This window comes from Panthera leo, chromosome D3 (assembly GCF_018350215.1).
Source record: "Panthera leo isolate Ple1 chromosome D3, P.leo_Ple1_pat1.1, whole genome shotgun sequence".
NCBI lineage: Eukaryota > Metazoa > Chordata > Mammalia > Carnivora > Felidae > Panthera > Panthera leo.
The window spans coordinates 67,293,168-67,316,995 of record NC_056690.1 but is presented as its reverse complement, the minus strand read 5'-3'; the positions used below and the strand labels follow the sequence as shown (position 1 = coordinate 67,316,995).

Here is a 23,828-nt window from a genome sequence, read left to right as displayed (position 1 = left end):
GTACTTGATATAAAGATCATTAATCAACCCATGTTTTCAGGCCTGCTTCTCCTTCTGTGTCTCTGTTGTACTTCCAGCTCTGAATCAGCCGGTTTTGTAAAGTTCTTCAGGACAACGACTTCCACCTCCACTGCAACCCATTCATGGTTCATTCTAAGCTACAGTTTTACCCACTGAGTGTCATCCATCAATATGCTTCCTTTCCTTTTTTGTTTCTTTCGATCTTCCACACGTTGTTGAAATTTCTTATGTTCCACTATATACTTGCTATCAGAAATGTCTTTCCCTTTTTTATTCCTTTGTAATTTAACGGACTCTCGAGAAGTAGTAATGAGAAATACATGCACTTGGTATGCCATCTTGAACTAGAAGAAAAGCATATATATTTAAAGGCCCCCAGCTGATTCTGATAATCAGCCAAGTTTGGGAGACACTGTCCTAAACTATCTTTCATGCTTACTTTCCCTTTATTTTAAGCACTGAGCATTTACTGCTTTGTAACTCCTTGCATTCTGTGCCTTGGTCTTCTTACTAGTTGATCACTGTCATCAGAGCAGGAGCATGTATGATTATTATTTGTGCTTAGCCTATTGCACTTCACCCAACCCCTTGGACAATATAAATCATGGCTTAAAAGTTCAATAGATTCTCTCCTTGAGTAACAGAATGAACAAATGGATGAGTGAGTGAAGGAATGATATGCATTTGAGTAAGTAGTTTCTCTAGTTTTTTTTTTTTATTCTGCTTTTATTTACTCAGTAGTTTGTTTTTGTTTTTGTTTTTTGTTTTTTTTTGAAATAAAACTAGTCAGCTATACGTAGCCATTCAGGATTAATTCCCTTTAAAAATAGATACAGTGACTCACTTTTATTTTTTAAAGAAACTTTCCATTTTCAAGAGCCCTATTTCCAGAAACACTTCATAATGCACAGGCTTTCAGCTTGCAAATGGTTTCATTCGAGTCTCGTACCAGGAATAGCTTGTATGAATCCATAAACATGAATGAGGCTCTTCTTGTGGGATTTTCCTATTTTAGTCCAATGCTTACCTCAAATAGAACCCATTTAGGTGAATTCTGCTGCCATAAACCCACTTAAACTCAAGATTGCCATTGTAAATAACAGGATTAAAAGCAAACATACCTCAGTCATCATTGATTCATATCTCAGACTTAAACAATAAAATATATATATATATATATATATATATATATCAAAATATATTAGGACAAAAACGTTAAAAATGAATAATCCTTTTTTATCATTCTTCAAGGTGAGTCTAAATTTTTGATAAGTAACATACATAATCCTTACCTTAATGAACTAGTTTTTAATGAACACAGGAATAGAAACGCTGAGATTTAAAAATAGGAATGGAAAGAGAGCAGCCAGCACATTTATGGTAGACTTATTCTAAGATCTGACTTGCAAACTTTTTTTCTTTACCACGTACCTGGTATTTTTCACTGAGTGAGTGAAAAGTTTCAGTCAGTTTAAATCAGTTTAAATAGCAACTATTTTCTTCAATCAGCAAGTGTTTTCATTTTGTTATAGATGATTCGAGTATTGTGCATAGTATTTAAGTCAGCCAGGACCACGGGGATACAATCAGCAAAATCCAGAATGTGGGAAGTCTTACAGAACAAATGACCCAGTTCTCTCAACAAATAAATTACTTTCCTTACTTAACTTTGAAAGAAGTACATGGACGGCTCTGGGGAGAATAAATGGTAGAGGAGCAAAAACCACGGAGCTATTGTATAAATCTATGCACGAGTGGATGGTGGCTTGCACCAGGGTTTTAGTGGTAAGAAGATGAGAAATAGATTTGGATATATATCGAAGTTAAAGTCAAAAGAGTTTGCTGACAGATTGTATATAGGGTGTGAGACAAAGGGAGAGAGTGAAAGACAATCCAAGGATTTTTCCGTGAACCACTGGAAGGATGGAATTGCCATGGATGACTGCAAGAGAAGTGAGTTTTGGAGGGAAATCAGGAGTTCAGCTTCGGGCAAGGTAAGTTTGAGATGTCCATTAGACGCCCAAGTGGTAGTCAGTTGGAAATGCCAGCTAAGAGTCCATGGGTGAGTTCTGGGTAGGCGATATACATTTGGGAGACATCACTTGATTTCGGCTCAGGTCATGATCCCAAAGTCGTGGGATCCAGTCCCACCTAGGGCTCTGTGCTGAGTATGGAGCCTGCTTAAGATTCTCTCTCCCTCTCCCTCTCCCTCTGCCTCTCCCCCTTCCCTCCCCTGCTTGTGCGTGTGCTTTCTCCCAAAATAAATAAATAAACTAAAAAAAAAAAAAAGAAGATTCTCTCTCTCCCTCTGCCCCTTCCCCTAAAAAATAAATAAATAAATAAATTTGGGAGTCTTCAGGGTATACAAATGTCAAGCTCTTAGAATAAGATCACCAAGGAAGTGACCATGAGTAGAGATCTGTTCCTTCAAAAATACCGTGGACAAACAACCCCAATAATTAGTGACTTAAAACAGCAATCGTCTATTCTCATGATCTGTACTTGGATACAGATTTGCTTATCTAGGCTAGACTTGAGTAGGGTGAATTGGTTCTGTTCTAAGTGTCTCTCATCCTTCTCCTGGAACCAGTGGCCCAGCTCTGGCATGCTTTTTTTGTTTTTTGTTTTTTGGGTTTTTTTTCGTGGCAACGTCAGAGGCACAAGAAAGAAACACATAAGGCCTTTAGGTTCAGAGCTGGCACAGCATTGCTTCCTCTTTACTCTACCAGCCAAAGCAAGTCATGTAGCTGAACCCAACGTCAAGGATCAGGAAAATTATAAGGCAAAGGCATCGATAATAACACCACAGGGCACAAATTTGAGTTCAACAATGCAATTTCTCATAAGTCCAAGGACTGAGTCCATCCTGGAGCATTTAACTTTAAAAGGTAAATTTGAATACTACATCTACCCTGCCCCCCACATCTAATCCGGGGCCAAACATAAAGATTACCCTAGACATCGTCTTAATCATTGCTCCCCCTTACCTAAAGGAACTTTATTGAAGGCATTCATTCTTCGATTTGTGTCAACGGAATGAAAACATTGACTCATAGTGCTACAGAGAAAATCTGTGGCAAGGTGGTCCAAGATGCCAAAGTGTGCCATCTAATGGTCTGAAGACAAAAACCAAACAACACTTAGGCAAACCATAAGAGACTCTTAAAAGCTGAGAATAAACTGAGGGTTGATGGAGGTGGGAGGGAGGGGAAAGTGGGGGACGGGCATGGAGGAGGGCACCTGTTGGGATGAACACTGGGTGTTGTATGGAAACCTGTTTGACAATAAATTTCATATTAAACAAAAATCAAACCAAACCAAACAACACTTGACACAAATGATAAGGAGAAATTTGTATCTGAAATTGAAAACTACTCAGCAGCAGTATCTGATAGAATGTCTAACGTGAACGCATGAAAATGTACCACATGGACATCAACAGCTCAGCACCATGCCCCACGCTCTGATTTTAAATAGGCCTGACCCGGTTGGGTTTTGTTTGTTTGTTTGTTTTTTCAAGCTACTAAGTTGCAGAATATGCATTTTACCCATTTCTTTGTTTGGAGGCAGATTTTTTTTCTAAGCCGAGACAACTGTTTGATAAATAAATTTTAAAAATTCCAGGCCTTTAAGTTTTGTCGGAAGTAGGAACATCAGAGGAACAATTCTTTCAAAAAGTATCATCTGCCATTATCAGCTTAGTCTACAAGCCTGGATTTTTGAAAAATAGTGGATCAGATAATGTGGTACTAGCACCTGTACATTATCTTATATTTTAAGCTGCTTTTGCTAGATCTGGAGATTTTGGGGGCTGAAGGAGCCTTAGAGAGCATAATCACCTAATTTTATAGATGAAGTAACAGAGGCCCAGAGAGGTTAACCTGATTCTTTTGAAAATAAAAGAATTGGATCACGTGAGTTGTGACCCAGGGGCGGGTGACACAAAGAGGTAACTGTGAGAGGTTTACCCCACCTCCTCTGCATCTATCCCCCAAATCTCCAGGCATCGCCCACGACCCTCCTCCTCATTAAGTATACAATCTAGTAAAACCTATGATTCACTGCAGAAGCAAAGCTTCCAGGCAAGTCCCCCTGGATGCCGTCTCCCCTCTCCCAGCCCAGGGTAGAAATCCTGGATTGGTCACTGTCCACTTACAGGAACAACCTTCCTTCTCTGTCACCAGTGTCAAGTTTTGTGGGCCTTCAGAAACTGGAGGATTTGTTGGTATCCTGTGGTTTCTTTTATTTCCTTTATCCTCCTGTGTTCTCTCCCTACCTGATTTGCATTTAGGGCCGATTTTGGAGATGGTGTTTATGTGTGTCTGTGGGAAATGATACATTTCTTCTTCCCTATAGATACTAACTAGCTGGCCTATTTAAGCTTAATTTCTTCTTGGCAAATTAATTATTCTTTTTTTTTTTTTTTTTCTTTTGACTAGTGTCTCTTCCAGCAGCAGCACATGGGCCTCCAAAGTCCTTTCTGGGACTAATGTGCTGCTTTTCTATTTTCTATTTTAGGGGACCATGAGAAGTTCAGGAGGTGATTAATTTGCATACTTGGCCTCAATATCTAAAATTCAACATGATCAGACTCAGCCTCTTACTGCTGCTGTCAAAGACAAAGCTAGACACCAGTTACAATGGTAAAGATAGATTTTAATCAGTAATATACTGAGACTACTGAGAGGAATAGGAAAGAGAGTCGAATGTGAACTGAACTCAATTTTAATTTGTACAGAGGAGACAGGGCATTTTAAAGGGAGAATGAGAGAGAAGAAAAGGAGGTGAACAGGGGCTCTGTAAAGTCAAAAGATGGGAAAATGACAGAAGGGTGGTCAGTATAAATGTTGACTGGCCAGTTGGGACTGTTAGCTGGCAATTATCAAAGTTAGGATTCTACCCTCCCACAGACACTGGGAAACAAGAGGCCCTATTCTCTCTGAAGATTACATTTTAAAGGAATGGCTTTCAGGTCAGAAAGACACTCCTGAATTACAGGAAATACATATACATCTCAAAGGCACAGAGGTAGGAGTCACAATGTAGGCCTTTTTAAGGAAAATGTTGCAAGAAAGGATGGTCAGGGGCCTATTTTCAGGTTGGCTAGAACAAACAGTAAATACTTTTGGCAGCCTTGAGCTTTCTTTAAGGGGGGCTGGGGTCATCCTAAAGATGTGGCCTTCAGCTTTTAGGAACTATGTCACCGTTTAAGGGAGGGGCAGGAAAGTGGATGAAATCATTTGCCTTGAGAGTCTAGTTTCCATAGGCTGAGGTTGAGGCCTAGTGGAGAAGAGGGCTCAATAGAGGCCTGGCTAGTTTGATCAAAGATAGACTGTTTCTGAGTAATTTTAGTACATGTCATTTTCACTTTAAATTTTTAACAAATGTATTTGCCAAAGCCTCTGTTTCTTCATCTGTAAAATAGGAACATTAACATCCCATACAGCTCTGGGGAGTGTCAAGTACAGTGTATTTCAAAAGAAATACAATGCAAGCCTCACATGTCATTAACAACGTCCTCATAGCCACATTAAAAAAGAAAAAAAGCAGAAGTTAATGTTAACAATTCACTTTACCTAATATATTTAAAATATTTCAACAGGCAATCAACATTTAAAAATTAACGAAAGATTTGACGTTCTTGTTTTCGTCCTAAGCCTTTGAAATCCCGTGTGTACAGTCTTTCCCACTTTACAGCACCCCAACGGCCACCAGCCACATTTCCAGCTTTGAGCAGCCACGCGTGGCTGGCCACGGCACTGGACCTCACAGGTCTAGACAGCGGAGCCGACCCGCCTGGCTGACGTGAGCGTGGGGCGGGTCCTAGCCGGATGGGGGCGGAGCTTCTGGGAGAGCGCGTTTGGGGCCTGCCCGGCTCCCGTAGGAGAGCGCTGGTCGTGGCGGCGCCACGTCCCCTGCGGCGGCGGGAGAAAGAACGGTCGGGCCTCGGGCGGCTCCGGGAGGCTATGGCCTTTACGTTATACTCGCTGCTGCAGGCGGCCCTGCTCTGCGTCAATGCCATCGCCGTGCTGCACGAAGAACGCTTCCTCAAGAACAGTGAGTAAGGCCGCGGGGCCGGGCTGGGCGGGGGGGGGGGAGGCGGCGGCGGAGCCCCGGGGGAGCGGTGCCCGGTCGGGCCGCGGGAGGGGCAGCCTGGGCCGGGACCGACGGGAGGCCGAGGGCTCTACTCTTAGGGCCCTTCCTTGACGGGAGGAAGCCGAGCCACTTGCGTCTCACGGAGTTTGAGCTCAACAACGGGGTGAAGATTGTTTAACAGGTGCGCCCTGTGTGCCGGACCCCCGGGGTCGGGATGGGGAGGGATACAGAAGACCCAGGGGCGCCCCTGCCCCTCCGGTTTGTTTAGGTTAGTAATTTAATGCACTCGTCTGTGACTGTTTTTAATGGTCAGAAACCTGGGATCTGAGTTTTTAGGTACAGAGGGAGGGGCGTGGCTCATTTTGGAGTGTGGGTAATTAGAAGAATGAACTGATGGAGGGCCGTAGGGTTCCTGGTCTTTGCGGATAGGAGGAAAGGGACAGTGTTCGGATTATCAGGACATCCAGCTACCCACGTTCCTAGAAAAGTTTATGCAGCACAGCTTATTGGATGCCTACAATGTGCCAGGCTAGAATCTAAGAATAGCAAGATGAAGACACAATTATGTCCGCTGGTAACTCACAATACAGCGATTTGCGTGCCATCCCGGGCAGGCCACTTTTTGCTGTATGAGGCAAAATTAAGACAGGATAGTCTGTGATGTAACGTCATTTATCTGCACAGGTATGCCAGATACACAAAGTATACCATCATTTGTCTGCAGGCGTACCAGACATATCTGTGTGAATCACTGAAACTCAGACCCATGAGCAAGATTGGTTCATTTATTCCTTCAGATTTGTTGAGCACAAACTGTGTGCTGGGCCCATGTAATTAGTAGGTGGGGTTACAGCAGTCCCCCTGCCCTTCTAATGGAAGTTCATTTAAATTAAAAAATGAACAAGGAATAATGACAAGTATGCAGAATATTGTGAAACAGAAGTGCAGGGAAACGCTGATGTGTGAATCTTTGAAAGCTTCGTGGATGAAGCGGGTCTAACCCAAAATCTGAAAAGTGAGTAAACGTTAATTTGGTGAAGGCTAAAGGTTGGGAGAAGTTGGGAGGGTGAGGAGTAAAACTGAGTGTGAAAACTGGGGCAGGTGAAAACAAGGTCTTAAACAGAGTAGTGACATGACCAGATTCGTGTTATTTGCAAGACCCTTCTCACTGCAGTGGAGAACAGACTGAACAGGGTAGAATAGTGGATGTGGGAGGCACCATTTCAAACAGGGCAAATAGAAATGGTGGGTATCACATCAGTTGAATGGGTGTAATAATAACTAACACTGAACACCATGTACCAGGATCTGTATCAAGTGCTTTGCTTATATTATTAACTCGTGTAAACTTCACAACACCCTGTGAGATCGGTACTGTTTTCATCCCCACTTTACAGATGGGAAACCGGACGCACAAAAGAGAGGAAGTAACTTTTCTATGATCACACAGCTAGAAAATGGCAGAGCTAGGATTCACCTTAGGCATTCTGACTCAGAAGTCTGTCTCCTCATTAATATACTATGCAGAAAAGTAGAAAAGATCTTACGGGGGCTGGATTTTTCTTCCCCAAGAGATACATTGAAGTCCTAACCCTTGGTACCTGTGAAGATGACATTATTTGGAAATAGGGTCTTTCAGGTGTAATCGAGAAGGTCACACTGGATGAGGACGGCCAATGAGGTGTCCATATATGGAGAGAGAGAGACACACAGGGGGAAGAAGGCCAAATGACAACAGAGGCAGAGAGTGCAGGGATGTAGCTAGACAGCGGAGAATGCCAGGAATTGCCGGTAACTACCAGAAGCTGCGAGAGGCATAGATGAGAACATTCCTCAGAGGCCCCAAAAGGAACCAACTCTGCTGACGCCTTGATTTTGGACTTCCGGTCCCCAGAACTGTGAGAAAATCAATTTCTGTCGTGTTAAGCCGTCCAGTTTGCGGCACTTTGTTATGGTAGTCCTGGAGACTAATACCGATCAGGAGATATTTCGAAAGTAGAAAAAGCAGGATTTACTGTTTGGATGTTGGGAATGAGGGAGGGAAGAAAAAGTCAGAGTCAAAGATCTCCTGGTTTTCTGGCTTAAGCACCTGAGTGAAACATAGTACCTTTACCAAGGTGTAGAGAGTACTGGAAGAAAAATGAGGACAGCAGTGGTGGGTAAGAAGGTGAAAAGATAGCGAAATAAGTTTTGGACATGGTGAGTTTGAGATTTCTGTGAGATAGGCAAGTGCAGATGTGGAATAGTCTGTTGGAGTTAAGTCTATAGAACAGAACCAAGAGTCACAGGAGAGCTTGCATTTGAGTTTATCGAGCACAGGTGATGAATGAAGCCACCACGTAAAGAGAGAAAATCTCTCTCAGGGAAAGAATAGATGACAAAGAGAATTGGTGACCAGGACAGTCCCAGAATCTCTTTGAGTATTTAAGGTTTACGTAGAGATGGGAGAACTGACAGGAGAAGTTGCTGAGTGAGCAAAACAAGAGAAGAGGGAACACGTAGCAGTGGGTTTCACAGAAGCCAAGGGGTGTTAGAAGGAGAGGTAGTACGCCAGTGGAATGTTCTGAGGAGTAAGATAAGGATGGAGAAGTGTCCTAAGCATTCAGAGTAATAGCAGTCATTGGTGATTCTACACAGGTGGCTGTAACTGTGGATAAAATCCAAATTGGAATGTGTTGAGAAGTGAGTGGAAAGTGATAAAATGGAGATCACCATAGCAAACACGATAATAATGAAAAAGACGGAGATCTGCGAGAATTACCAAAATGTGACACCTTTAGAGACACAAAGTGAGCTGTTGGAAAAATGGCACCATTAGACTTGCTTGACAGAGGATTGCCACAAACCTCTGATTTGTAAAAAACACAGTATCGGGGAAGTGAAATAAAGGGAAGCAATGAAGCAAGGTGTGCCTGTCTAACGTTGCGTAAGTTGAAAGTGTACAAGGATCGTTGGCTACACAGGTATACTGCAGAACGCTTATTACCGCAGTTAGTGTTCTTCACCTCACATAATTGTAATTTTGTTGTTGTGGTTGTGGGGGCGAGAACATTTAAAATTTTCTCTCAAGGCAACTCTCAGGTATACAGTACAGTATCGTTAACCATGGTCACCATGCGGTACGTTAGATCCCTGGAACTCACTCGTCTTATCACTGAGTTCGTACCTTTGGACCAGGAACTTCCCATTTGCCTCACTGCTCAACCCCTGGCAACCACCATATTACTCTGTTGCTGTGAATTTGATGTTTGTAGATCCCACATGTAAGTGAGATAATACAATATTTGTCTTTGACTTAATTTCACTTGCTGTAATACTGTCAGGATATACTCACGTTGTCACAAATGACAGCTTTCTCTTTTTTGTGGCTGAATAATACTCCATTTTATATATACACCACATTTCCTTTTTCCGCTCATCTATCAGTGGGCACCTAGGTTGTTTCTTGGCTATTGTGAATAATGCAGTGAACATGGGCGTGCAGATATCTCAAGATAGTGATTTCATCTCTTGGATAAATTCTCAGAAGTGAGATTGCTGGATCATGTAGTAGTTCTGTTTTTAATTTTTTTCAGGAACCTCTACACTATTCTTCATCGTGACTGTACCCATTTACATTTCCCTCAACCAAGCGCAAGGGTTCCCTTTTTCCACATCCTTGCCAGCATTTATTATCTCGTCTCTCCCCCCTCCCCCTGCATCTACAGTTTGGATGTTTTTTGTTTGTTTTTGTTTTTTATTTTGAGAGAGCGAGCACGTGAGCGCGAGCAGGGGAGGGGCAGAGAGAGGGAGAGACAGAATCCCAAGCAGGCTCTGCGTGGTTAGCGCAGAGCCTGATGGGGGGCCCGAACCCACGAACCATGAAATCATGACCTGAGCGGAGATCCAGAGTCAGACACTTAACCATCTGAGCTACCCAAGTGTCTCTATCTCTTGTTTTTTGTTTTTTGGGTTTTTTTTGATAATGGCCATTCTAACAGGTGTGAAATGATTTCTCATTGTGGTTTTGATTTGTATTTCTCTGATGATAAGTGATATTGAACACCTTTTCATATACTTGTTGGCCATTTTTGTGTCTTTAAAAAATGTCTATTCAAATCTTCTACCCATTTTTTAAAAATTTTATTTTGCAAGAGAGCTTGGGATTCTCTCTCTCCCTCTTTTTCTGCCCCTCCCCTGCTCGCTCTCTATTCCTCTCTCTCTCTCTCTCTCTCTCTCTCTCTGTCTCTGTCTCACTTTCTCTCAAAATAAATACACTTTTAAAAAGATGAATATATTAACACTTAGTATTAATACTTAATATTATTGATGTACAGATTTAATGCAATGTCTATCAAAATTCCAGTTGGCTTTTTACAGAAACTGACACGTTGCTTCTAAAGGAAATGGACCCAGTATTGCCAAAATGATCTTGAAAGAGAATACAATGCCCAGACCTTACTCCAGACCTGCATTAATATTTTCCAGAAGTGAGGGGCGCCTGGGTGGCGCAGTCGGTTAAGCATCCGACTTCAGCCAGGTCACGATCTCGCGGTCTGTGAGTTCGAGCCCCGCGTCAGGCTCTGGGCTGATGGCTCGGAGCCTGGAGCCTGTTTCCGATTCTGTGTCTCCCTCTCTCTCTGCCCCTCCCCCGTTCATGCTCTGTCTCTCTCTGTCCCAAAAATAAATAAAAAACGTTGGAAAAAAAAATTTATTAAAAAAAATATTTTCCAGAAGTGAAGTTCACCAGTGTCTTTTCCAAAATTTCTGCAGGTGACTTAGCTTTTTGCCCCTAAATGAAAATCACTGCTACAAAACCGTTGGAATGCCCCGGAAATGTTAATACTTTGCCTCCTAGAACTTTGTCTTCATTTCCTCTTCTCTCCAGAAGTAGCACAGATATTTTATCTGAACATGTGTTTTGAATATGGTCCCAGAGCTAAGGAAAAACCTACATTGTCATACCTTAAGTGGATAAGCTGTTTTAAAACATTTAAGGGACGCCTGGCTGGCTAAGTCAGTAGAGCATACAGCTCTTGATCTCAGGGTTGTGAGTTCAAGCCCCACATTGGGCATGGAGCCTACTTAAAAATAACAACAACAACACCTTTATTTAAGGGTGCCTGGCTGGCTCAGTTGGAGGACGGTAGGACTCGGTTGTGAGTTTGACCCTCATGTGATTACTACTACCAAAAAAAAAAAAAAATAATAATAATAATAAACAAAATATCTAGCCGAACTATGGAAAGAGCCCAAATGTCCATCAGCTAGTGAATGGATAAAGAAGATGTGATATATATGCACAATGGAATATTACTTGGCCATCAAAAAGAATGAAATCTTGTCATTTGCAATGATGTGGATGGACTTAGAGTAATTGTGCTAAACAAAATAAGTCAGAGAAAGACAAATACCATATGATTTCACTCATATGTGGAAGTTAAGAAACAAAACAGAGAAACATATGGGAAAGAGGAAGAAACAAGCCATAAGAGACTCTGAATGATAGAGAACAAACTAAGGGTTGATGGAGGGAGGTGGGTGGGAGATGGGTTAAATGGGTGATGGGTATAAGGGGGGCACTTGTGATGAGCACTGGGTATTGTCTGTAAGTGATGAAGCACTTGAATACTCCTGAAACCAATACTGTACTGTATGTTAACTAACTGGAATTTGAATAAAAATTTGACAAGATTTTAAAAAGTTAAATAGTAAAAAAAAAAACAAAACTATGTTTTAAAATAGAATTTTAAAATATTTTAAGCATTTGTTAAATATTGCTTATGTAGGCTCTTAACTCTTGCCTAGATTTTTATAGTAACCTCCTCAGTGGTCCCCTCCCTCCAATTTTGTTTCTCTTTGTTCTACCCTCCATGAGAAGCTGAACATGTTCCTCAGTGGTTTGAAATTCTTGAATTTTCCAACATCCATAGCCTTTAATATAAAAGTCAGACTTCCTCGTGTGACTTATAAACTCACATCACATTATCATGTGTCCCTTCCTCCCTTTCCTTCCCTTCTTTGACCCTTCTGCAGTGTTTACCCCATGTGCCGTTCTTACCATGGTTCTCTCTCTTCTCTACACATACTTCTCCGCCTTCAGTGACTTTGACTTAGGTCACGATGACCTTTAAGGCATATCTTTGCCATTTGCCTCTCCCAGAAACCATCACTGACCTATTCCATGGGCCGTAGCACCACTGCAGTTTCATTCCGTCTTTTCCAGTAGGCTGATGACAGGGATTCTTTCATTTTTACAATTCCATCAGTCAGTGAGTATTTTCTAAGTAACTGAATAATGTTACCATTATCGTATTCTTGCAATTCCTGATTTGAGAGCTGTATGTTTAATCAAATAGTTGAACCAGTACTTTGATTGCAGTGCAGAGAATGTGTTGTATCCTCTAGTGTTTCACAATGACACAAATTCCCTTTTTGTGCAAGGAAAAAAAAAAAAGACATAGTGAATTTTAATACCCGTCCAAATTATTCTTACTAGTTTTTGCTTATGGTGCCCAGTATGTATCCCTTTGACGAGGATCATGTCCACTAGTAGTTATGAGTGCTACAAAAGAAGCATTTCGTACATGAAACATTATGAGTCCACTCTGGCTGCCATAACAGAATATCATAGCCTGGGTGGCTTAAACAACAGAAATTTATTTTCGCACAGTTCTAGAGGCTGGAAGTCTGAGATAAGGGTGCCAACATGGTTGAGTTCTGGTGGGGGTATTCTGGCTTGCAGATGGCCGCCTTCTCACTGCGTCCTCACATGGCTAGGTGGAAGTGAGGAGGGGAATCGAGATCTCTTTCTTCCTCTTTTTTGTTAGGCCACAGTCCTATCAAATTAGTGCCTTGCCCTTATGACCCGTGTAACCATACGTAGCTCCTTAAGACCCCATCTCCACGTAAGCTTCAACACAGGAATGTGGGGAGAACACAATTCAGTCCATCGCAAGTAATTAAAATATTATTACAAGGTATTTTGGTTCAGGGTTTAAGTGACTGCTCCAAAGCCAATGTAATATTAGAGTTTAGAGTAGTGAGATCTGTAACTATGTCTGTAAATATATACTCCTGAAAAGCATTTGTTGAATTTCATCACAGATTAAGCAGAAATTATTACTATAATTTTCTATTACTATAAATTATTATTATAAAATTGGGCTGAGAATTACGTGGACCCACGAGAGATTAGTCCAAGTGTACCAGATCGTTTACTTCAATATTGATCTTGTTGATCAAAGTAATTTTTTCTTTTTTTTAATGTTTGTTTAGAGAGAGCGCTAGAGTTCTCTCTCTCTCTCTCTCTCTCTCTCGCATGCGCGTGCACGGGGGAGGGGCAGAGAGAGAGAGGGAGTGAGAGAATCCCAGCAGGCTCCGCGCTGTCAGCACAGAGCCTGATGCAGGGCTTGATCCCATCAACCATGAGATAGATCATGACCTGAGCCGAAATCGAGTTGTATGCTCAACCCAGTGAGCCACCCAGGCGCCCCTTAATCAAGGTAATTTTTTAAAACGTATGTTAGAGTTCTTTGTGTAGTTTATTAGGTACTTTCACATCTGTGATTGGCATTTGATTCACATACAAACTTGGTGACATTGACAAAGTGAAGCACACTTACCTCTTTTGCAGATATGGAAACTGATCTTAGAGAGGCTGAGATTTGCCCAGGGTCAGCCAGCCCTCAGAACAGTAGCTAATGCTTTTTCTTCAGAATGTATTTAGCTGAAGGTTTTTGGCTCAATCTGGATGGATTGCTATTTTGTGTATGACTTTTTGAAGTCTGGGCAGCAGAAGAACACGTTTGGTGTTTGCTAATAACTAACTTTTATATTTAATTCTATTCCTAAAATTATGGCAGCTGGCCAGTGCTGGCAGGTCTTATCATTTATTCTTTTCTAGGCCCTCTAGCTATGAAAGTGTCAAGAGAGCTGCAGAATTAAATCTTTCTCCTTTAAAAAAAAAAAAAAGACAAAACTCTTTAAAGCTTTTGGCCAGTTTCCTTAGGAAAACAACCGAGACTCCCTAAGTAGCAGTTGGAGGGAAAGCTATTTGTTAGAATAAAAAAATAATCCATGGCACCTGGTCTTTTACTTGTCACTCTTGTGTTTGTCCATAGAATATCTAGACAGATGATTTACTCTCTACCCAAAATTTAGTTTTCATTCTAGGGACTTGAGAATAGAGACTAGGCTAAAGTTAACTGATAACTTACTGTTTATTTTTGAGACAGAGAGAGACATACTGTGAGCAGGGGACAGGCAGACAGAGAGGGAGACAGTCTCCAGCCTCTGAGCTGTCAGCACAGAGCCCGACACGGGGCTCAAACCCACAAACAGCAAGATCATGACCTGAGCCAAAGTCATATGCTTAACCAACTGAGCCTCCCAGGTGCCCCAGAAATTATGTTTTCTGATAAAAAACTGAGTGTGTAGAAACAAGTCCTTTTTACCTAGATCTAAGAGATTGTGGCTGTGGGTGGAAAGGATTGATTTTAGTAATGATAACTTCCGAAAAGCAAGTGAAGGAAATGAAACCAACAATTCCATTTAAAGCTGTTTTGGTTTGACTTGATTTGATTTTTATATATATATATATATATATATATATATATAAAATTTATTCTCAAGTTGGCTGACATACAGTGTATATATACAGTGTGGTCTTGGTTTTGGGAGTAGATTCCCGTGATTCATCATTAAAGCTTGTTTTAAAATGTAATTTTAAATATTCAGATTCCTGAATGAAACCTCTCTACTTGTAGACTTTGTCTCTGCCCTCAGGGGGTTCATGCTCTGCAGAGGAACTTCTAATTGCAGAGGGGATTCTCCAGTGGATGAACATCTTTACAGGCTTTCTTTTGAAATTTCACTTTTCTTTATCAGTATAATGTATAGTGTGTGTGTGGTGTTTAAAGTCAAAAAGCTCTTCTGTTTGTAAAGAAAGATAGAAGCCTCCTGCCCCATCTCTTCAACCTGAGCTTCATTTCTTAAAAGCAGTTATTTTCAACTCTTCCAAGTTTCGAATCCCTGACTTACTGCTGTGGAAGGGTTTTTAGTATAATTATACCATCATCAGCACATTTGTTCTTGTGTGAGCACAAGTACACACACATTTCCCCTACCCCATCTCTCCCATTTTCAGCCAATTATTGGTGATATCTGTATTCCATATTTAACATTACTATCACTGAATATTGCTCACAGCTGAACAATAAAAAAAAAAAAACCGTGCTGTCATTCTTCTAGCTTTTTTTTGGTGGTTTGGTTATAGGATTCTAGATTGGAACTAATTTTTCTTCAGAGCTTTTTTTGAAGACATTGTTTCACTTAATTTTCTAATTTCCAGTATTGATGTTAAGAAGTCTGATGCCATTCTGTTTCCTGATTTTTTGTGCAACTTGACTGGTCTCTCTGAAAGGCTTTAGGGTGTTCTCCTTATCTTCAGAGGTCTGAGAATGTACAATAATGTGTGCCTCCCTCTGCCCCCCCCCCCCCCCATTAAGCTCTTCTCTGATTGGGCCCTTTTGGCCTAAAGGCTCATGTCCTTCAGTTCTGTAATATTATCTCTTAATATTTCTTTGATAATTTCTTCCTGTTTTTCCTTCTCTCTGGAACTCCAGTTATTTTGACAGGTATATACCCTTTGTTAGCCTTGTCTAATAGGTTTTCTCAACTTAATCTGTCAACCTCTTGAACTTGTTATGCTAACATAGCAAGAACAAGAGCTCCATCTTGATTCCTTAATGTTCCTTTTTATGGCATCCTGTTCTTGTTCCATAGGTCCAATAGCTTTACTCTCTATAGATGTTCATTTTAAAAAATGTGTTGTGGGGTGCCTGGCTGGCTTAGTCAGAGCATGCGACTCTTGATCTTGAGGTCGTGAGTTTGAGCCCCATGTTGGGCATAGAGATTACTTAAAAAAATGAAATAAAAAATTAAACCAGTCACTGTAAATACATAAATAGTAAAAATCTTTTCTTCTACTTCTTGCATTGTCTCTTCCTCCGAGTCTCTTTTTCTGTTTTTGTTCTCTTTCCATGTTACAGATTATTTCTTTTTGACTTCATTTTTTTTTTAATTTTTAAAAATGTTTTTATTTATTTTTGAGACAGACAGAGCACAAGCGGGGGAGGGGCAGAGAGCGAGGGACACACAGAATCCGAAGCAGGCTCCAGGCTCTGAGCTGTCAGCACAGAGCCCGACGCGGGGCTCGAACTCACAAACTGTGAGATCATGACCTGAGCCGAAGTCGGACACTTGACCGACTGAGCCCCCCAGGCGCCCCTTGACTTCATTTTTAAGTGTAAGGCTCAGAGGGGCTCATTGGAAGCCATGGGTGTGGTTGGGGCTTGTTTGCTGGTGGGTCTCACTGGTGCTTAAAGTTGTCCGTTTTGCTGAGGATCCCCCCCCCCCCCCAGATATCAGTATCTGAAGTCTTTCTTCCCGGGCCGCTGGCCAATTACCAGAGTAATTTTCTGACTTCTTGCCTGCAGAATGTCAGTGTTCCGTGATCAGACTTAGAGGTGCGCGGGGAAAATGGGCAAGAGCCTGACACTTCGGTGTGCAGATTTTCACTCCCTCCGCTCACACTGGATACTCCTCACTCTGGAGCTTCTTTGGTTCTCTGCTGAGAGTGAACCTCTTGCCTTTGATGGTGTGAGTGGCACGCCCTTCTGTCAGGTCAGTCCGGGGACGGAGATGGGAGGGCAGGGGGCAGCCCACTGCTCATTTGTAGACTTTCATTGAGTCCTCTTTTTCCTTCCTGTTGTCCACACCGACGCTTTGAGCTTCCTCTCACCTTCCCAGGGTCTCAGTCTCAGCACCGTTCACCTCAGTGTTTCATTGTGCACTTCCTGCAAGGTGCAGGTGTCTAGCTTTCTCTTAGAGTCAGTCACTCTTCTTCATTTATTTCTTATTGTTCAAATTTTGATTGACTTCTCTGGCCTGGAAACGTGTCTCTTGTTAGTCTGTATTCTCTGTTGTCATTTTTAGTAGGGTTTCACAGGTGAAAGCTAAGATAAAAATGTGTATCCATTGATGAGGTTCAAGGTTCAGGACATGCTGCCCCAAACTATGACACCTTGGCAGTATTGAGTATTTTCAGCTGAAGGAGTCTGAGAGAATGGCAGATGCAGGAAGGTCACCCTCCCCATCTGCTCCCGCCTTGCCTCCTTTCTCAAAGCAGGAGCTTAGTCTCCCTTGCCGATCTCACCAGAATGCAAGACTGTATAAACAAACCTTGTTACTTTCCCACCATTTATTACCCCCCATTCTCAGCTCAAACTCCTTTGTCTTATCAGTTCTTCACAAATGTATTGTTTCTTTGTCTCAAAAGTTTCCTGCTCTGGTCACTTCTTTGAAGTGACTGAAGCCTTCTCTGAAGTCTCCCAGGTACATGTAAAAAGTTAATAGAGTTTGTATGCTTTTCTCCTGTTTATCTGTTTTTATCAGTTTAATTTTCGGACGTAGCCAGGGACCCCAGGAGGGTCAGGGTCAACTTTTTCCTCCCCGACCCCATCGTGTTGAACCAGAACCACACTGCATTTTCGTTGTGCAGAACTGTCACAGAGGCTTCTGTAAGTCCGTTATCCCAGCCATGTTGCTTTCCCATAGAAGTTTTCCTGTAGCAGTTATGCAGGTTGGACACTGACACCGCTGCTGGTGGGACGTCATTCTGTGTGTCCTGTGTGTCTGCGGAGTCTGATACGAAATCGTGTTGCCACACTGTAAGTAGGTGAAGGCTGGTGCCACAGTTTGAACTTAAATTACAAAAAGAGGATTGCCATTCAGTGGCGAATGCTGGCTGAGCTGCTGGAAGAGTGAGACAGTTATTTGGAGGAAAGACATTGTAGTAAAATTCGTCATACATTAAAAGCAAATGCTGGGAAAGCAGCATAAGTACATTTGCTTGCTGGAGAGAGTACATCTGGAGGTAGGAGGGTAACGTTGCCCAGGCAAGATGCAAGTATATTTTCTAAAATTATTTTTAGCTTGGATAGATGTATACATTTAATATTGGAGGACCTGCCCCCCTCCCCTAAAGCTACAATGGATTGATTTGTTCATGTTATAACTTGCTGTGTCGTAAAAATTAAGAAATAGAGTTCTTTGGGAGTCTGCGTCTGTGGTCCTAGAATTTACCTAGTTTCCCTGTGTCCCAGATTAACCCAGATAATTCACTTCAATTCTACAAACATTCACTAAGTACTTGCGGTGGGGTGGGAGTACAGGAGAGTGGGAAGGTGAAGAAAGTATAAATTTAGTCCCTGTCTTCCAGGGTTTTATACAGTCTAATGAGAGACACTTGAAAACAACTAACCGCGAAGGAGAACAAAGTCACTACAATCAGTCAGCTATTTGGGGAACAAAGAGAAAGAAGGTTCATTATGCTATGAGAGGAATGTAGGAAAGGCCCTGACACTGAAGGCAGTGACTCAGAAGCTGTCTTTAACATGTACCACAGTTAGTGGGCATTGAGAGTGATGAGGAACACGTGGAGGGTGGTGGTGGGATATAGGGCAAGAATGTGAGTTTAAGGAGTTTGAACTTTATTCAGTAGGCAGTGGGAATCATCACATGATTGTGAGGTGGAAAGATCTGACCCTTTAAGGGAGAAAACTCACAGGGTTAAGACAGCTAGATTACAGAGGCATCTGGTGAAAGAGTCTTGCAAGAGATGGTGTAGGGTCTGACTGTGATGGTGTCTGTACTGTGGGAGCCCAACAAAGAGTGACACCCCTGCCGACTGGGAAGGCCGTCAGCACAACACAAGCTAGGCCCTGAGGGGAGAGTGCTAGTCAGAACACATCAGCTCTGTTGTGAACTTGATTTTTAACTTACTTTTATCCCACAGCATATCTCGGTGTTGATGTGACACAAAAAAGCAAACAACCATTTTTTAACCTTTATTTCAACCAAATAAAAGTTGACTAAACGAGTTACAGTCTTGTTACCTGAGACTTGGTTCTTTCGTGTATAAAATAAAGACCGTCTTCGAGATTAAGGCCCAACCTGTCAGGAATTAAGCCCTACAGTCATGGGAGATACAAAATAATTGAAGATGTGGGCCTGAAATGCGGACAAGAGACAGCCTGCAGAAATGAGGACTTGTAGGTCTTCAGAAGAATGTATGACAATAAAGAAAGAACTAGCAGGTAAAGGGGAAAAAATAATGTTTTATAATATCAGGAAAATGATGCAGAAGAAGGTAAAAGACTCATTTACAGAGAATAAGTGGGGTAGCAGGCTCGGTTGCTCAGCTCTCAATTGAGAAATGAGGAGAGTGATGGAGGGGAAAGTCACCTGCCCTTGCTGGTGGGATGGAGCACAGCTCTCAGAAAGCCTAAGCAAGCGCCACCAGCTAGGTTTCCCTTAACATTTCCTCAAGTAATGTAGCCGGTATGTCTCAGCTGCAACATTTTCATACTGATAATTGTGTTGGATCTTAGAAATTCTGATTTGAGCTAATTAATTATTGAGTTTGACAGTATGCCTTGCTTTTCAGTTTTGACCTGGAAAATGTTTTGTTTAAAAAAGGAGGAAAGGGGCGCCTGAGTGGCTCAGTCAGTTAGGCATCCGACTTTGGCCCAGGTCACGATCTCACGGTTCGTGGGTTCCGGCCCTGTGTCGGACTCTGTGCTGACAGCTCAGAGCCTGGACCCTGCTTCGGAGTCTGTGTCTCCCTCTCTCTCTCTGCCCATCCCCTGCTCGTGCTCTCTCTCTCTCTCTCTCAAAAATAAAGAAATATTAAAAGAAAAATTTTTAAAAGGAGGAAAAAACCAGTCAGCATGTCACAACAATCCTATTCACTGAATTAAACACCGTGGAATAATTTAGACCTTATATATAAAGTACTATATAATATAGTACTTTATAAAATCAAACTGGAAATAAGATTGTTGCTGTTATCAAAAAGTAAAGAATATACAATATTTAATCGGTACTGTATAACTTTGAAGTCAGATGCCTTTATATTTTATGTCTTTAACAATGACTCAAGCTAATTTTTCAGAAGATGACTAATGAGGAAGCAAGGTGAGTGCATAATAAATTTTAACACAGCTAATCATTTTTATATCCTGCAGTTGGCTGGGGAACAGACCAGGGAATTGGTGGATTCGGAGAGGAGCCAGGAATTAAATCTCAGCTAATGAATCTTATTCGATCTGTAAGAACTGTGATGAGAGGTAAGAAGGAAAACTAGTGAAACACTCTTTAAAGTTTTAATTTTGCGGTGTTGCTTTAAGTAGCAAAGCTTCTGAGGGTGAACATCATCACATACTGTTTTTGTGGCAATTTTTTTTGTCTTTAGCCTGGCTTTACTGTTCAGAAGCTACTGGTTTCTTTCTTAGTTTACCTCTCATTTCTGTCTAAACCACTTGAAGCAAATGGAATGCTCAGTGGTAGAATCTGTTCGCATGACCGGAAACCTGTTCTCAGACCTGAAAGCAGTGTTCTTGCCTTTTGGAACTTCTGTTGCTTCAAGTAGTAAAGTCATCTAGAGTCCTACAAGGCTTTTGAGAGAAGAGCAAAAGTCCTGTGTCTGCCATTCTATTGGAAATTATTTTAGTGCAACTGAAGAAAAAAGGGTTCAAAACTTATTTAAAACAATTAAAATTAGGGCCTCTCTCTCTCTCCCTCTTTATTAGCTGTTTTGATCACAGCTTTGGATAGAATGGTAAATAAGTTCACTCTCAATTTAGTGGTGAAATGGGTTACCTGGCTGGCTCAGGAGCGTGCCGCTCTTGATCTCAGGGTCGTGAGTTCGAGCCCCATGTGGGGTGTAGAGATTACTTAAATAAATAAAAGTTAAGAAATTTAGTGGTGAAACTGGAGTCTTTGCTCTTTGTTTTTGTTGTTTGTTTGGGGGCGGGGAGGAGCAGAAGGAGAGGGAGAGAATCTCAAGCAGGCTTCATGCCCAGCCCTACCCAGCATGGAGCCCCACTCAGGGTGAGGCTTGATTTCACAACCCATGAGATTATGACCTTAGCTGAAATCAAGAGCTGGATGCTTAACTGGCTGAGCCACCCAGGCGCCTTGTGCTCTTCATTTGTAACATCAAGTGTCACAGCCATGTGGGTCTACTTCCGCCTGGGTCCACTGTGCTGCTGTGTTCCCAGCATTGCACCAGCACCATTCACACATGCTTCGTATTGATCTCGTTGCACCAGGTGACGCTTACCCCAGTCACACAAGCCCTCTTTATAGTAAGTTTTGGATCGTATGATCCAGTGCACGTTCCTTTGTTACAAGTGTTTGCAACATGATTATGAATGACCTTGGTAGAGATTTTCATCCTTCCTGGATGCTAGTAACTATTACTTTTTTTCTGCTATTTTCTTTATAGTAACAAACTGTTTTTTTTTTCTTTGCAGTGCCATTGATAATAATAAACTCAATTGCAATTGTATTACTCTTATTATTTGGGTGAAGAACAGTGGGGGAAATGGAGACTCAGAAGAAGAGATGCCAGCAGAAGTTATTACTTTGGTCATTATTGGAATATACATGTCTTCGCTGGTCGTCCTTGCACTTGACAAAAATGTAAACCTGACAATAAAACCAGAGTCCTATTTATCTGATTTTTTTACAAATGTTGCATTTATAATTTCATTATAAAAAAAATTAGGTCATCAGAGGCAGTAACAATCCAAGATTGGGATACATTTGATTGCTAACTATTAATAAAAGTTCATGCTATGGTAAAGATTGTTAAAAGGGTACAGGACTGTCACGTTTATAGAGATTTTTCTCTCTCACTTCTCAGGGATAAATTTTCAATGTTTTGAAGTTCCTCATGACGTGGCTATGATGTGGGAGTGTTTATCTTCCTACATAAAATTTAAAGGATTTTTTAAAAGTGATTACTACAGATAAAATGATAAATAGGTAATTTGGATAATTTTACTTTGAACTCTTTATTTTGTCTATGTATCATCTTGGCTGTGACAAATTCAAATTTATAGAACTATTGAGCAATACTCTCTGATTTCAGGGAGAATTCTAATTTTGTGAGTCAGATAGTCACATGATAGTTGTGCTTTTTTTTCGTGCGTTTGTTATTTTATTAATTGGCCTGAATGATGAGAACAGACCACTCTCTACATATTTCCATTGGTAGAAAAATCTGTGTGAAAAAGTCTACGCCCTTTTTTCAATAATGACTTTTTAAAAATCTGCATAAATATTAGGCTGCAAGAGCAATCCTGAACGATCACAATTAAACTATACTATATAAGACTATTATGAAGTATTTACCTCTCCCCCAAATTATCACATTTCCGTTTTTTGGAGTAGCAAATTAAGGGGTATAATTCTTTATTCTGTCTGTCAATAGAGAGTCATGCTAGATAAATTTTTCGTTTTGTTTTTATGTCTTAGACCATCCCGTATTTGCTCATCCATTAATACAGTTTTATGCAGGAAGATTCAAACTATGTAAATGGTTTTTTTTTCTGGAAATTATCAGTTATGATAGTTTAAAGGAATAGAATGCCATCTTTGTTATAGGACAACATTTGTAAATAAAGTTAAATTTCCAAGTCAAGCATTTGTTTTTTGTACCTTACCTGTCAGTGTTAACTGAATCCCGTTTCGTGTGTGACACTTGTTTTATACTTGCTTTGCTGTAAAATCACTGAGCATGGGTTTAATGAAAGTAAACATCACACTTTTTTTCTTCAGTGAATTAACTGAATTGCTCATTGCATCAAAGAGACTCATGAGCAACTTTTATTCCATGACTTAAGTTACTTCTAGAACTTTGGAGCAGGTATTGAATGCCTGTTGGCCATGCCTGAATTAGATGATCTTTGGGCCGCAGGCTCGCAGCTGAACTGAAAAGATGTACCTGGGATTCGTAGTTGATTATCTGGCTCATGTGAGTAACTAACATATAACATAAATTAGAGGCAGTGTTCTTTTGGCCTTACGAAGATCCGATGCAGGAGCCCAAGTTTAATCCACTGGACAGATTCAAAAGATGCAGTTGTTTGAGAGCACTCTGAGGCTGTACAGAATTTTTAAAGGAAAGAAAAAAAGAGACCTTGACCTGATGCCATTTCTCGTGTAAAACTTTACAGCACAACTTCACGCTCATTTAGTGGCAGGGCACTGCCCGAGTTCACGGTCTGTTGGAGAGCAGTCACAGCAGGGCAGGATCAGAGTATTCCGTAGCAAAGTGGTTCTGAGGAAAGTGAAGCACTGAACATCAAAATATTTCATCTCTGGAGGCCACTTAATGCGATTCTAGCTTCAGTACCCTTGAAGGCAGGTCTGTAAGCGTTCACAGGTTAGCCCCGATTTCCCCAGAGCAGCTGTGATTCAGTAACCATAGTCTCTCATTTAGTTGAAAATAACTTCAGTGTCTGCTTGTCTGCCTACGTCCTCTCCCTTAGCCATTCTCAGTATTAGCAATTGGTGATTGTTCTAGACTCCACATATCCATGTTTATGGTCCTTATGTATTCTGTGTCTGTACACCTCTGACCTGTCATGAAGGATCTTGGCTCAAGTATATACATGTTAACCAAATCCATACCCTAAACCTTAATTAAGTACAGTGGTTTTCAAATTTGTTAATGGTAGAACCAGATTGCAAAAGGGAGAACACAACTGTAATGTTCCATTATCTACAACAGATAAGAGCAGTCCATTTATTTCTAGTTGAAGCAGAGTTAGGGTCCCAGGCCCATTGTTTCACCTCCACCCTACTCTTGTCACCCTTCC

General features: G+C 41.3%; 1 protein-coding gene and 1 long non-coding RNA gene across 2 annotated transcripts; both read left to right on the top strand.

The window, feature by feature from the left end:
- The first annotated feature begins 5,881 nt into the window (after positions 1 to 5,881).
- Positions 5,882 to 22,648, top strand: IER3IP1 (immediate early response 3 interacting protein 1). The gene is made up of 3 exons (XM_042909864.1): positions 5,882 to 6,078; positions 20,187 to 20,288; positions 21,477 to 22,648. Exons 1-3 carry the CDS (start codon positions 5,988 to 5,990, stop codon positions 21,530 to 21,532), a joined length of 249 nt encoding a protein of 82 aa, XP_042765798.1. The 5' UTR covers positions 5,882 to 5,987; the 3' UTR covers positions 21,533 to 22,648.
- LOC122203245 lies at positions 6,314 to 9,018 on the top strand. Its single transcript, XR_006195103.1, has 2 exons — positions 6,314 to 7,132; positions 8,755 to 9,018. It is a non-coding gene; the product is annotated as an uncharacterized LOC122203245 (long non-coding RNA).
- Positions 22,649 to 23,828: the final 1,180 nt, after the last annotated feature.